Below are 15,092 nucleotides of genomic sequence, written 5' to 3'. Positions count from 1 at the left end.
TTTAAGTGCACCAACTTAGATAACTGATCCCCAGGGATCAGTGCTGGGCCCCATGCTCCTTAATATCTTTATTGATGATCTGGATGAGGGGATTGAGTCCAGCATCAGTAAATGTGCAGATGACACCAAGCTGGGGGCAGGAGTTGATCTGTTAAAGGGTAGGAGATGTCTACAGAGGGACCTCGACAGGCTGGACAGATGGGCAGAGTCCAAGGGCAGGAGATTGAACACATCCAAGTGGCAGGTGCTGCACTTTGGCCACAACAACCCCATGCAGTGCTACAGGCTGGGGTCAGAGTGGCTGAGAGCAGCCAGGCAGAAACGGACCTGGGGGTACTGGTTGACAGCAGCCAAACATGAGCCAGCAGTGTGCCCAGGGGCCAAGAAGGCCAATGGCATCCTGGCCTGCATCAGGAACAGTGTGGCCAGCAGGAGCAGGGAAGTCATTGTGCCCTGTGCTCAGCACTGGTTAGGCCACACCTTGAGTCCTGTGTCCAGTCCTGGGCTCCTCTGTTTAGGAAAGATGTTGACTTGCTGGAAGGTGTCCAGAGAAGGGCAACAAAGCTGGGGAGGGGTCTGGAGCACAGCCCTGTGAGGAGAGGCTGAGGGAGCTGGGGTTGCTTAGCCTGGAGAAGAGGAGGCTCAGGGGAGACCTCATGGCTCTCTCCAACTCCCCAGAGGGAAGTTGTAGGCAGATGGGGGTTGATCTCTTCTCCCAGGCAAGCAGCACCAGAACAAGAGGACACAGTCTCAAGCTGTGATGAGGCACTTGGTGCCATGGTTTAGTTGATTAGATGGTATTGGGTGATAGGTTGGACTTGATGATCTCAAAGGTCTTTTCCAACCTGGTCCAGTCTATTCTATTCTATTCTATTCTATTCTATTCTATTCTATTCTATTCTATTCTATTCTATTCTATTCTATTCTATGTGGAATTCTGCACCTTTCTAAACAGTTCACATCACACATTCCTTGCACTATGAAGTAGCTGCAGTACAGATTGAAATCCATGAGGAAAATGAAGCTAACTGCTCATCCTCTATTCCCTTCTTCACTATCATCAAATTACCTTGCCTTGCCATAGGATTGAAGATAAAGGCCACTGTTTCAGTAAAGAGAAAGAAGCAGCAGAATGATCAAAACATCCATGGATATTTGTCAGTGTCTTGGTATAATGTAGCAAGAAGATGGAAGGAGGAAAATTATCTACATTAAGTCTACTCTGCCCTGGTGAGACCTCATCTTGAGTACTGCATTCAGTTCTGGGCTCCCCAGCTCAGGAGGGACAGGGAACTGCTGGAGAGGGTCCAGCAGAGGGCTACCAGGATGCTGAGGGGACTGAAGCACTGCCTGGTGAGGAGAGGCTGAGGGACCTGGGGCTGTTTAGTCTCGAAAAGACTGAGGGGGAATCTGATCAATGTCTGTCAATATCTGAGGGCTGGGGGTCAGGAAGGAGGGCACAGGCTCTGCTCACTTGCTCCCTGGGATAGGACAAGAAGCAATGGATGTAAGCTGCAGCACAGGAGGTTCCACATCAACACAAGGAGGAACTTCTTCCCTGTGAGGGTCACAGAGCCCTGGAGCAGGCTGCCCAGAGAGGTTGTGGATTCTCCTTCTCTGCAGTCTTTCCATCCCTGTCTGGATGTGTTCCTGTGTGACCTGTGCTGGATTCTGTGGCCCTGCTCTGTTAGGGGGGTTGGACTGGAAGATCTCCAGAGGTCCCTTCCAACCCCTGACCTCCTGTGAGCCGGTGAACTACAGAACACCTAACTCACTCAACTAAATTGGTCTCTTGAGAGCTCTTCTCCACAGGAAAAAAAAAGAAAGAACTATTCAGGAAGGCTTTCACCCTGAAAATATGCTCTTGATGAAAAAAATAATTATTTCACCATTTACCACAGTGGGGAAAAAAATGGTTCAGTGCCCCTGGCTCAGTGCTGTGAATATAACCCAAGTACAACAACAAAACTTGAATTAATCAAAAAACCCAATTTGCAGTCAGAAGGAAATGTGAAAAAAATGTAATAATTAAAAGCCCCTCAGATTTATCATAGTGAGGGATGGAAAGTCCAATACTTACCATATTTGCTGGGCATTTTTCACAAGTGATGGAGGAGCCTCCATTGCTAGAGAGCATCCTGTACCCTGGCTGACACACACAGGAACTACCTGCAAAAAAAGAAATTCAAAGTTCAAAATGGGTTTTTTCTCCACAGAATACTAAGAACAACTCCTATTAGTTGGAATGGAATGGAATGGAATGGAATGGAATAGAATAGAATAGAATAGAATAGAATAGAATAGAATAGAATAGAATAGAATAGAATAGAATAGAATAGAATAGAATAGAATAGAATAGAATAGAATAGAATAGACTTGACTAGAGTAGAATAGACTAGACTAGACTAGACTAGACTAGAATAGAATAGAATTAACCAGGTTGGAAAAGACCTCAGAGATCATTAAGTCTAACCTATTACCCAACACCACCTAATCAACTAAACTATGCAACCAAGCACCCTGTCAAGTCTCCTCCTGAACACCTCCAGTGATGGTGACTCCACCACTTCCCTGGGCAGCACATTCCAGTGGCCAGTCTCTTTCTCTATGAAGAATTTCTTCTGAACCTCCAGCCTAAACCTCCCCTGGCACAGCTTGAGACTGTGTCCTCTTGTTCTGGTGCTGGGTGCCTGGCAGAAGAGACCAACCCCCACCTGGCTACAACCTCCCTTCAGGGAGTTGGAGAGAGCAAGAAGGTCTCCCCTGAGTCTCCTCTTCTCCAGGTTAAGCAACCCCAGCTCCCTCAGCCTCTCCTCACAGGGCTGTGCTCCAGACCCCTCCCCAACTTTGTTGCCCTTCTCTGGACACCTTCCAGCATCTCAACATCTTTCCTAAACTGAGGGGCCCAGAACTGGACACAGGACTCAAGGTGTGGCCTAACCAATGCTGAGTACAGGGCACAATGACTTCCCTGCTCCTGCTGGCCACACTGTTCCTAATGCAGGCCAGGATGCCATTTGCCTTCTTGTCTGCCTGGTCTTGTGTGAGCAACATAGATTTGGAGATACAAATAAAACACCTGACTGAGATGTGCAGGGTGGTGTTACAGCTTCTGCAAAGAGATTTTAGGAAAGAGTTAGCAGGTTGACTGATGAACAGGAACACAGAAATTGTGGGTTTGTAGGGTTTTTTTAAACTAAACTGTGTCAGTTGGTCCAATAACAGATATCATCCATCCCTCTAAATCTTGCCACAGAGTCATTCTTAGCCCATCCTCTCTATAACACCAGCATTATATTCACAGATTGCACTGGATTTGGAAGGGAGCCTCAAAGGGCATACTGGCCAACCCCCCTGCACTCAGCAGGGACACCTCCAGCTACAGCAGGCTGCACAGGGCCACATCCAGTCTGAGCTTGAATGTCTTCAGGGACAGGGCCTCACCCACATCCCTGGGCAGCCTGTTCCAGTGTTTCACCACTCTCACTGTGCAGAACTTCCTCCTGATGGCCAATCTAACTCTGCCCTGCTCCAGTTTCAGACCATTGCCTCTCATCCTATCCCCACAGGCCCTTCTAAACAGTCCCTCCTCAGCCCTCCTGTAGGCCCCCTTCAGATATCAAAACATAGCTCTAAGGTCTTCCTGGAGCCTTCTCTCCTCTGGGATAAACAGCCCAAATTCTTGCAGCCTGTCTTCATAGGATAGGCAATTTTAATCTTTGAATAGGAAGTCAGTCCAAAAATCAAAACATGTCTATATGCCAAAGCTTTTCAAAATAAAACTGCTGTGTGTAAAACCATTTTCAACTCAAAGCTTTTAAAACTGTGCCTGGGGAACAAGCTTTTTATTGAATGTGTTGGACATTGTCAGTCTCAAGCTGTGCCAGGGGAGGTTTAGCCTGGATGTTAGAAGAAGTTCTTCATAGAGATTGGCCATTGGAATGTGCTGCCCAGGAAGATGGTGGAGTCACCATGCCTGGAAGTGTTTAAAAAGAGCCTGGATGAGGCACTTGGTGCCATGGTTTAGTTGGTCAGATGGTGTTGGGTGATAGGTTGGACTTGATGATCTCAAAGGTCTTTTCCAACCTGGTTAATTCTGTATTCTGTATCTGTATTCATCTTAACTCCTTAAAGAAAGTGAACTACCACCTGCATTTTTCATGTGGCACTGTCAAGGTGTGTGGTGTGTGCTTCAAGTTTCCACATGTGACTTGGATTTGTAGGCACACAGCCCTAAGATCTCAGATACTTAACTTCTAAGACATTGGCAAAGAATTTCAAGCTAACAGAAGCGTCCAAGAACATAAATTCAGGGCCCTATGGAATTATAGCGATGAAAATGTTAATGTCTAGAACGACGCAAATGCCTGAGGAAAGAGACAAAACGCGGGATGTGTCTCAGACAGGAATCACAGCTGCGATGTGGTCACTTAGCCTTTGCAGAATCCTGGCCCTTTACACTGCCTATTCAGACGTGTCTCCGAGGACTGCTGTTTTACCACCAAAAGCGGAGCGCAGATGCTGCATCTGCCGCTCCTGGGTGCAGATTATCAGAGCGGAGCTGCCTGAGCTCCGCCGCCCCAGCACGGCCGCCGCGCCCGGCCAGCGCCCCGCCCCCGCCCCGCGCGGCAGGGCCGGATCGCTCACCCACGGCGCTCTGTCGCTGGTGGGCTCCGCAGCGCCCGCAGGCCAGGCGGGAGATGTCGAAGTAGTCGGTGTCCCCGCAGTCGGCAGGCCGCTGCAGCGGGATGGAGAAGCCGCGGGCGGGCGGTAGGACCGCCGGCATCGCCAGCAGCAGTACGACGGCGCCCCAGCGCCCTGGTGTCGCCATGGCTACTCGCGGCCCGCCACGGCTCGCCCTCATTGGCCAGCCGCCTCTCCTACGGCAGCCGCGAGGGGCCTTCCGCAGGACGCGACTCGTTCGGAGTGAGATGTGACGGCGGAGGGAAGGGGGGGGGGAGAGCGGGGCACCAGGCTGGGAAGGCTTTAGGAGTGGGTACGGAGAGGCAGAGAACTCGGGGGACCCGAGCCAGGCAGGGGTACGGCAGGAACCACAGAAGTGAGGTTAGAGGGAAGATATTTGGCGTTTGTTTGGAATATGGAGATGGACGAGATCGGCGGGAAAAACCGCTGCAGATCTGTAGCCAATGGAAGAGAAGCAGAAGGTGCGACCGCACTTCTTGGTGCCTGAGGCATACACAAGCACAGGCAAATCAGCACAGCGCTCTGCCTGGTATGTCTTCCACCCTGCTCCTCTTCGTGGGCTGAGGAAGCACCGGGACGAATGGAAACAGGAGGCTGAAGAGAACGATTCACAAGCCAAGCGACAGCGATCTAAGTGATGCTGTCCCTACCACAGTTTTCTGTAGGTGCCATAGGGACGGCCGGCGCCCCGAAGCGCATGCGCAGTGGCTGCGGCAGGGCTGCCCTCAGGGCTGCCAGCAGCTCTCCCCCCTTCGCGCCACAGTGCTGCCCATGCCCATGCGCTGGGATGAGCCGGGCACGGCGCCGCGCAGCCGCAACAGCGAGGGTGACGAAAGCGGCGTTTTCCGCCCCATATCTCGGCGGCGTTCTGCGGCCCGGCGGAAGGACTAGAGCGGGTTCAAGCCTGGGGGCGCCGGGGAGGAGCTGGCGCAGGCGCGGCCTCCCTTCCCCTCCCCTCGGAGTGTTTTCTTGGGGGGGAAGCAGTGGAGAAGCCATCTTGGTGGTGCCGTGCCGGGAACCGCGGGCAGTGGGGCTCGGCGCGGAGCCTGTCCCTGGTGCCGTGTCCGGTGGGTGGATGGCGTAAGGGAGAGCGTCCGACATCTCGGGGCGCTGCGTGTAACTGGGGGCACGGGGTTCGCGCCGTGAGCCGGCTCTCGACAGCCCGACGCCCGCGGAGCCGCTGCGAGGCCGTTCCCCGGGCCGGGGCCTCCTCACGCCGCCTGGTTGCCCATCTCCTTAACCCCCCCCGCGGTGCCTCCTTCCAGCCGTGCCCCGGTGCCGCGGGGAGGCTTGCCCCAGGCTTGCCCGCGGGGGCTGCTGGCAAGCGGCTTGTGGCGGGCGCGGATCGGCCTCCCCCGCACCCTGTTCCCCTCGCTCCTGTTCCCTGTCCCGTGGCTCCGGCAGCGGTCCGCAGGCCCATCTGCGCTTGTGTTGTGTCTGTAGTGGTGGGAGAGGGGTGAGTGGCGGTGCTGCCCGGGGCGGCGCAGCGGCTCGCTGGGCCTCTGCGGCTCGCAGCGCTTGGAGGCGGGCCCGGCGGCAGAGTTCGCTCGCATCCCCTTGCAGCGATGCGAAAACTCATTAGCAGCAGTTTACTGTGACTGCTAAGGCGTGTTCTGCAGATGAGAATAAGAGATCTTCTTCTGAGCTAGCGGTTAGGTTTCTATGAGTCCCGGTTTACGGCTGAAGTACCTCTGCTGGGTGTTCCTGCTAGCTTGCATGCTCGCTGCATGCAGACTCTGTAACCTCTCAACGTTATGATAAAAATGTGGAGTCGACTGCAGGGTTAGTTTCCGACAACGTTTACAAAGGGTAGTTTAGTGTAGTTTTAATGATCCTTGGTACTTGCTGAGGCTATGGACATAGAGATACAAGCACTGTTTTCCAATCAATTCAGTTCACGTGTAAAATTCATCACAAAGGTGTGCGTGCTTCAGTGCCACATGAATTGGCCACATGAAGCTGTGAGTCTGTTAATCTGAATCCTTGTTCTCGGGAGCCTTTCCCCAGCTAACAGATTGTTAAGTTTTGTCTGGCACTTCCATCTCAGAAGTCACTCTTTTTGGTCATTCACTTTAGGTTGTTGGCTTGGCTGCACTTTCTACCAGTGCTTGATGGCTTAATATCCAGTCAGCAAAAGTCTATTATTTGAACCTGCCTTTCTGTTTGTGGACTTACCATCTGGAATCACGGTGTCTGGTTTGTAACCACTGAAGGTTGTGTGTGGTATCCTTGGTACGCTGTGGAGCCCTTGCCCTCTATCACTGAAGAAATGCTGAGGACATCTGTTCTGACTGCTGCTTAAAACAATGAGATAAGACAGTAGAGTTGTGAAATGCAGAAATACTACAAATGATGCACATCTTGAAGTAGCAGGGCAGTGGATTTGATTTTTTTTTTTTTCAAGACACAAAGGTCATGTAAGGAAACTCTGCCATTCTCCTTGCTTTTTGGCACTTCCATCACATCTGTTGAGAAGATGCGTTATAAAGTGTGCTGGGTCTGGCAGGGATGGAGTTAACTTTCTTCATAGCAGCCAGTGTGGTGCTGTATTTTGGATTTGTGGCTAAAAGAATGTTTGCAACACGCCAGTGTTTTGGCTATGGCTGAACAACGCTTGCAAGGCATCAAGGCTTTCTTTTTCCCCACTCTGCCGCCCCTGCGAGTATGTTGGGAGTAGGCAAGAAGCTAGGAGGGGACGCAGCCAGGACATCTGACCCAGATTGACCACAGGGATATTCCATGCCATGTTACATCATGCTGAGCAACAACAACTGAGGCAGAGGAAGAGGAAGGTTTTTTGTTTGGGGCTTTTTGAGGAAGGATGACTCTTTTGTTTTGTTGGCTTCCAAGGTGATTGTTATTCAGAGGCAGGCTGTGCCATCAGGCAGCCTGTGGGAGGTGGTGATTTCCTTTGTTCACTGAAGAAACTTTCTATCTTGGCCCACAAGTTTTCTTGACTTTATTCTTCCCCATCCCGCTGGCGGGGATGAGGAGTGAATGATCAGCCGTGTGGGTGCTTGGCTGCCGGCTGGGGTCAACCCACTGCAAAAATACAGAGCACAGATGGTCTTTAGTGAAGGTGTTTTCGGTTGGTTGTGTTTACAAAGTGCTGATGTAGAAGTGCTGTGGAATTTGTCAGTTAACAGAATTCTGGCTTTGCACTTGTTTTGCTAAGGCAGGGGGAGTGATAGTTACTGTTATCAAGAGGCAATTTGGAATCGGGATCGAGTGTTTTGTTTGTTACTGAGCAAGGGCTTCGTGTGAGGGGTGTTGAAGTGTTGGGCCCTTTTTAAAAGGGATGTACTCATTTGCTACAGCAGGTTGTGTTCTGACAATTCTGTGCTGCGTGCAGTGGGATGTTAGATAACGTTGAACATCAGGATCTATTTTAAGTCAGTGGATACAGCAATTCTTGTTCTTGTGCTTGAAAGGCAGTGAAACGTGTAGGGGAAAACCACAGAGTTTGCTTTGTCACTTGAAGTACTTCCGGAAGTACTTGAGGGATACTTTTGCTCTTACCTTTGACTGTCTTCACTGCATAGGTCAAGTGCAGTGCTGGACTGGTGAGTAGGACACTCTTGTGACCTTTGAAAGCAGGTGGATTTCAGAAGAACGGACACGGCCTCTAATCTTGAGTCGGACTTGCGCATCTTTCACGGACCCAAAAGAATTGAACTGAGAGTTTCCCCCCTCGATAGACTGTCAGTCTGTTTCATTTCAACAGTTCAGTGTGCCACAAGTGATGACCGAGTAATCTCATCGTGTTTGCATCATTTCCAGAAGTCAACTTAAGTTCTGAATTTCTTTTGCTTCTAAAATGGAAACGCAAAGATGCGGTGCCTTAGCATCTTGGAACGTGGAAGGAGTTCTTCATAGTAGCCAAAATTGTGGGTTCATTACATGCTTGGCTTTAATATTAGCCCCTGCTATGGATAAGCTGCAGCAGTGTAGCACAGTATATAAAGCGAAGTACAGATGCCAGCTATTAATTATGTTTCATTTTCTTTCCACAGTTAAGTTGATTTTACAGAATTTATCAGGTCTCCAAAGCAGAAACAGGTAAGCTGCCAAAAGCTTAACACTTCTCACTGAGTATTGTGACAAGATCATACACGGCCTATTTTTCTCACAGACTCCTGGCTGGGAACTAGGATATGCTCTCCTGAGTGCATGTGGCTGCTGCAGTTAATACTCTTGACTACACGAAGGAGACAACAGCTTTGAACACTAAGAAAACAAGTTACTGAACAGAACCCAGTGGTAGAGCACTTACCAAAGCAGTGAAGTCATCACTGTTGGTGAATTACTTCATTTTCCAGGGATGTAGTTTTTACCCTTTCTCCTTTAATCATCTAATATTTTCTGTGTTAACTGTCAGGACTGTCCTGTTCAAAAGGAAACAGGATTTGTTTGATCCTTAGGACCGGGCAGAGGCCTCTGGCATGCAGTAACTACACTGTGAAAGACTTTAGGTGTTCTTTAAGGCATCATGGATGGTGAGGAGTGACTGAGATGGATTTTGTTGCCCTTAGGATAGGGAGTATTTGATAGACTTGTGCATGTGTGCTGGTGGAGTAGCTAATTGTTCTGCCTACTCAACTTCCAGGGAATATCATTTTAATCTTCTTGTGGTGAACCTGTAGGTTTTTTGATACCTTCTCTCTTGATTGAGACAAGGGTGCTCATTAAAAAGGCTCTAGCTTCTTAAGTGTTTAAGATACTGTAACAGCTGAGTACTAAAGACGTGCTATCATGTGTACCTTTTTGTCTGCAGGTGATTTTTGCTGTGGGTTGAGCTCAGCATGGCTGTAGTCATCCGTTTACAGGGGCTTCCTGTTGTTGCGGGCCCTGCAGATATCCGTCGTTTCTTCTTGGGATTGAATATTCCCGATGGAGGTGTGCATATTATTGGAGGAGAGATTGGGGAGGCTTTTATTATATTTGCAACAGACGAAGACGCACGGCGCGCCATGAGCTGTTCGGGAGGGTTTATCAAGGACTCGCACATAGAGCTGTTTCTCAGCAGCAAGGCAGAGATGCAGAGCACCATAGAAATGAGCCGGAAGCGATTTGACCGTGGGGGACGAGAAACGATGTCTGGCTCTAGAAGAATGGGTACCAATGGTTCGGGTGTTGGAGACATGCCACATTTGGGCACGCCTTTTCCAAAAGGAGTAAGTAAACCTGGTTACGGTCCGCCCAGTCACCCGGAGCCTGGTTTCCACACCAATGGCGCAAGACATGGGGATCTAGGCGTGCCTAAGTCAAGCTATCAGTCACTGGACGATGCTCATCCCTTTATCCCAGATGATCTTTACTTGTTTCTCCGTGGCATTCCTTACTCTGCAACAGAAGATGACGTGTGTGCTTTCCTTTCTGGGATCCGTGTGGATGGAGTGATTCTGATCAAGCGTCACAATGGCTTAAACAGCGGAGACTGCCTGGTAAAATTTGCTACACCGGGTGATGCCTTAGAGGCGCTTAAGCGTCACAGACAGTACATGGGTCAGAGGTATATAGAAATTAGCCCAACTACAGAGGAGCGGTGGATTGAGTACGGTGGGGTGGTTGACACGCCAGAGGAAATGGATCACTTTTCATGCGAGGACTGTTCTCCCAGGAGTTCGGGCTACATGCATTCAAGGAGGCATTCACGTTCAAGGTCACCAAGGAGACAAAGGACACGCTCTCGTTCACCTCCTCACCAGGAGTACTACATACACTTAAGAAACTTATCTACTAATCTGGAAAAGAGAGATTTGATAGACTTTTTTCCTGACCTGGATATATGCAGCACGCAAATCAAGCTTCTAATGGATAAGCATCAGAGAAGGACTAGAGATGCCTTTGTGATGTTAAGGAGTGAGAGAGATTATCATGCTGCTTTGAAATGTCATAGAAGGGTTCTTCTCAATCGTTCCGTGTACATCTTTCCAATTTCCAGAAAGTCAATGTTGAAAATAATTGATTCTTGTGAGAGGAAAAGGTCACAGGGCAGAGATCGTTCTGGACAGTCCACACCAGAAAAGAGTTACCGGGAAGGGCATTCTAGCCCCAAGAGGTGTGTTTACGTAAGGAATTTCCCATTTGATGTGTCAAAAATCGAAGTGCAACGGTTCTTTGAGAGGTTTGATGTTGACGAAGATGATATTTACTTGCTCTATGATGACAAGGGAGTTGGGCTGGGAGAAGCATTAGTAAGGTTCAAATCTGAAGACGAAGCCATGGAGGCAGAAAATTTAAATCGTCGAAGGTTCTTGGGAACGGAGGTCTTGGTAAGACTTATCTCTGAAGACCAGATGGAGAAGTTTGGTGTAACTGTGCCATTGTTTACACCAAATGACATGCAGGATCATTCACATCCATATGACAGAGGTGAGCTTTCCTGTCCAATTGGTTCACCATCTGGGCCACCACAGGGGCCACCCATGCACTCATATGGTTCCCCTGGGAATTTTGGGCATCCTTCTGACTTTAGGCACCCTTCTGAGGACTTCATGTGCCCTCCTAAGGATTTTAGAGGCCCTCCACCCCCCCTGGATTTTGGTGGTGAGAGTGAACATTTTGGCAGAATGGAGTTTGGGAATAACAAAATGGGAGGTTTTCCGGAGGGAAGGTTTACACCGGATCCGAGTTTCAGCGGTGGCTCTGACCGCGTTGTTCCTATTCGATTGAAAAATTTACCTTTTAAAGCTACTCCTAACGAGATCCTGGATTTTTTCTATGGCTACAGCGTGATACCCGAGTCAGTTTCTGTACAGTACAATGAACAGGGATTGCCTTCAGGTGATGCTATTGTCGCTATGACAAACTATGAGGAAGCTATGGCTGCTATTAATGAACTGAATGATAGGCCAATTGGTCAGAGGAAAGTTAAGTTGAGCTTGCTGTGAAGGAGGAAAAGATGCTCTAGTGAAGCATCCTAGCGGACAGTATTGACGGTTGTTTTCACTTCTTTAACTGCTGGAAGATGCAGAAGAACGTTTCCATCGAGGGCTGTAAATAATGTCTAGTTCAGTTGTTCAGCTCTTGGTTGAAATATCACAACGGTTAAGATACGAGAACTCGCTGTGCCTATTGTGACATAGAGGAGCCCATTAACTGGAGGACATCGAATGTCTTGAGGTATAAAGGCATGGAGTTTTAGTGCTTTGGGGGGGGGTTTAAGTTAGTTTTTAATGCCATGGCCCATGACTTTCGCATCAAACAAACAATGCTAGCGCTGGTTCAGACGGTTCAAACAGGAAGAGCTTCAGTGCCACCTGCATTAGTGAATAACACTTCTTACTGACCTTAGCTTCACAGAAGTAAACCAAAAAAATTTGCTTTTTATTTAATTTGTAAATTGTTCAGGTTTTGTTCAGTCTCCTGTGTCTGCAGGCATTCCTAGCAAAAGAAGAAACAAGCATCCTCCTCTCATTAGCTGGCTTTGCAACTTCTTTCAAAATAAAAAAGAAATTGCCATTGAATGTGTGTTCTATATTTAAAGCTCACATAGTTGATGTCAACTATTAGGCTCAGCATAGTTGGGTCTTGGTGAGAAAGATGCTCGCTGCTGCTGCTGGAAAGAATGAATTAGTACAGGCTGTAGGGTAGGTCATTTACCTGGAAACTGCAGAGTCTGTGTAAATCAGTTGGAGAGGCTTTCTTCTTCTCACTGAGGTACCTTGATACAAAAAATGAATGTTGGAACTGTTTCAAGAGTCTTGACTTCAGCCTGAGCTTCTGGAGTGGACTTTGTTTTATCTCCACGTGCTCATAATACCAATATTAACTTGCTAATGATGTCTGGATGTGTTCCAGGTCAGTCGCTGATTAATTTTAACTAACATCTGTCACTGACAACCAACTATGTTATTTTCTTATATGAGAAAATAAGCTCTTATGGCAGTTTTAATGTTTGGATTGGTTTAGTGCCAGCACATTTAAATTTTAGGAAGCAATAAAAGCAAGCCTGTGTGAGGAAAAACTGCATCTTCAAAATTCAGGCTTAGCAGGAAACCTTGGTTGTGTGTATGAGGACTCTGTTGACATTGCAATTGTACAAGATAGCGCTTGGAGCACTAAATTTTAGGACATTTTAGTTCCCCTCTCAAACTAAGACAACAAAATTGCAACTTGCTGATGAAGACTTGTTTTAACTTGTGCTCAGGCAACACCAAGAAATAGATTTGTAGAGTAGATGAGCTTGGAATGGACATGAAGGTCTCTAGTCCGACTGTCTTCTCAAAGCAGTGTCAGCTAGAACAGGTTACTCAAGGCCTTGTCTGTTGGATTTTTCAGGCTCTGGGCAGTCTGTTGCAGTGCCTGGTTAACCTCACTGGTGGTCAGACCTTAATTACTTTATATAAAGTCAACCATCATTAGTAAATTTCCATGTAAACCAGTTTCTGTGGGTTTTTGTTCTGTAATTAAAAGGTCAGTGTAGCGTTATTTCTTCTGCATATTTTTGTCCTCTCTTAAATGCTAGGGGGAGGGGAAAAAAGGCATTTTGAATGAGGCTGATAGTGCCAAGTCCGTAGATGGAATGGAAATAAAACTCAACCAATTGGTTTTTCTTTCATAATTGCTATCGAAGCTCAAGGAACTAGAAACCTTTGCAGGGAAAATAAAAGTGTTATGAGGCTGCTCAAAATAAACTTGTCTGACCTAATGACGCTTTTGAAAGCTTCACTGTGATTATTCTCGTGGAACTAACGTCATCTCAACTAATTCTTGCCCTTGTCTTAGCAGATGTGTTGTAAATGTGACTGCAGCTAACTTCTCTGGTTAACCATCTCTAGAGCATTTGTACAAGTTTGGGCAGGGACTGGCTGGAAAGCAGCCCTGAGGAGAGAGACTTGGGGGTGCTGGGGGAGGAGAAGCTCAACAGGAGCTCTCAGTGTGCACTTGCAGCCCACAAAGCCAATCAGATCCTGGGCTGCATCAGGAGAAGTGTGGCCAGCAGGGCAAGGGAGGTGATCCTCCCCCTCTGCTCAGCCCTGGTGAGACCCCACCTGGAGTACTGCCTCCAGTTCTGGAGCCCCTATGACAAGAGGCATGTGGAGGTGCTGGAAGGTGTCCAGAGAAGGGCCAGGAGGATGAGCAGAGGGCTGGAGCACCTCTCCTGTGAGGACAGACTGAAGGAGTTGGGGCTGTTCAGTCTGCAGAAGAGAAGGCTCCCAGGTGACCTCATTGTGGCCTTCCAGTATCTGAAGGGGGCTCTAAGAACACTGGGGAGGGACTGCTCAGGATCTCAGGGAGTGATAGGACTAGGGGGAATGGAATGAAGCTGGAGGTGGCTTATTTGTCTGTAATTTAAAGCCAGATAACAGTTTGACTACTTTAGGTCAATCTGTAATGTCTGATTGATGGGCCAAAAAAGTGGGTATTTGAAAAAACAATTAGAATAGAATTAACCAGGTTGGAAAAGAATTTCAGTATCATTGAGTCCAACCTCTCACCCAACACCATCTAATCAACTAAACCATGGCACTAAGCACCCCATCCAGTTTCTTTTTAAACACCTCCAGTGATGGTGACTGCCACCTCCCTGGGTAGCACATTCCAAAGGCCATTCTCTTGCTGGGAAGAATTTCTTCCTAACATCCAGCCTAAACCTCCCCTGGCACAGCTGGAGACTGTGTCCTCTTGTTCTGGTGCTGGGTGCCTGGGAGAAGAGACCAACCCCCACCTGATTACAACCTCCCTTCAGGGAGTTGTAGAGAGCAATGAGGTCTCCCCTGAGCCTCCTCTTCTCCAGGCTAAGCAACCCCAGCTCCCTCAGCCTCTCCTCACAGGGCTGTGCTCCAGACCCCTCCCCAGCTTTTTAGCCCTTCTCTGGACACCTTCCAGCATCTCAACATCTTTCCTAAACTGAGGAGCCCAGAACTGGACACAGGACTCAAGGTGTGGCCTAACCAATGCAGAGTACAGGGGCACAATGACTTCCCTGCTCCTGCTGGCCACACTATTTCTGATGCAGGCCAGGATGCCAAAGCTGTACTTGCAAACATGCACAGATGATCTAAAGCACAGGGAAGCTGGGAAGAGAGGTCAGTGCAGTTAAGTGATACAAAGGCAGCTGACTCTCAGTTTATAGCTGTTAACTTGCTAATATTTTTGTTTGGTGTTTAAGGTTTTCCCCCTCCCTCCCAAATGGGATGTACATCTAGGCACTCTGATTCTGCCTGAAGAGGTGGTACAGGTGCATGGTGTGGTGCCACCATTTCCTGGAAATAGGGTTTTGTAATTTCAGATATTTAATGGTTTGGAGGTGCTGCAGTTTCAGTGTAAAGAACAAATTTGACACAGTCCATAAGTACTCGATTGCTCTTCCTTTGTAAGTACAAGTAGAGAAGGACACAGAGCTGTTGGAGCAGCTGTTGGCAGGCAGGTTAGAGTCTCTG

The 15,092-nt window shown here is 48.4% G+C and overlaps 2 protein-coding genes across 2 annotated transcripts in view; one reads left to right on the top strand and one right to left on the bottom strand.

The window, feature by feature from the left end:
* TMEM67 (transmembrane protein 67) overlaps window positions 1-4,852 on the bottom strand; it is a 49,085-nt gene extending 44,233 nt beyond the window's left edge. Inside the window, 2 exon segments of the mRNA XM_068164328.1 lie at window positions 2,081-2,169; window positions 4,648-4,852. Of these exon segments, the coding sequence (XP_068020429.1) occupies window positions 2,081-2,169; window positions 4,648-4,831 (273 nt within the window). The 5' untranslated portion in view covers window positions 4,832-4,852.
* A 722-nt stretch (window positions 4,853-5,574) lies between these two features.
* RBM12B (RNA binding motif protein 12B) lies at window positions 5,575-13,585 on the top strand. Its single transcript, XM_068164351.1, has 3 exons — window positions 5,575-5,771; window positions 8,718-8,763; window positions 9,479-13,585. Exon 3 carries the CDS (start codon window positions 9,507-9,509, stop codon window positions 11,595-11,597), a length of 2,091 nt encoding a protein of 696 aa, XP_068020452.1. The 5' UTR covers window positions 5,575-5,771; window positions 8,718-8,763; window positions 9,479-9,506; the 3' UTR covers window positions 11,598-13,585.
* Window positions 13,586-15,092: the final 1,507 nt, after the last annotated feature.

Source organism: Melanerpes formicivorus, unplaced genomic scaffold (assembly GCF_026170545.1).
Source record: "Melanerpes formicivorus ecotype bairdi unplaced genomic scaffold, bMelFor1.0.p_v2 SCAF_79, whole genome shotgun sequence".
In the NCBI taxonomy this organism is placed as follows: domain Eukaryota; kingdom Metazoa; phylum Chordata; class Aves; order Piciformes; family Picidae; genus Melanerpes; species Melanerpes formicivorus.
This window is presented reverse-complemented; position numbering and strand designations above follow the sequence as displayed.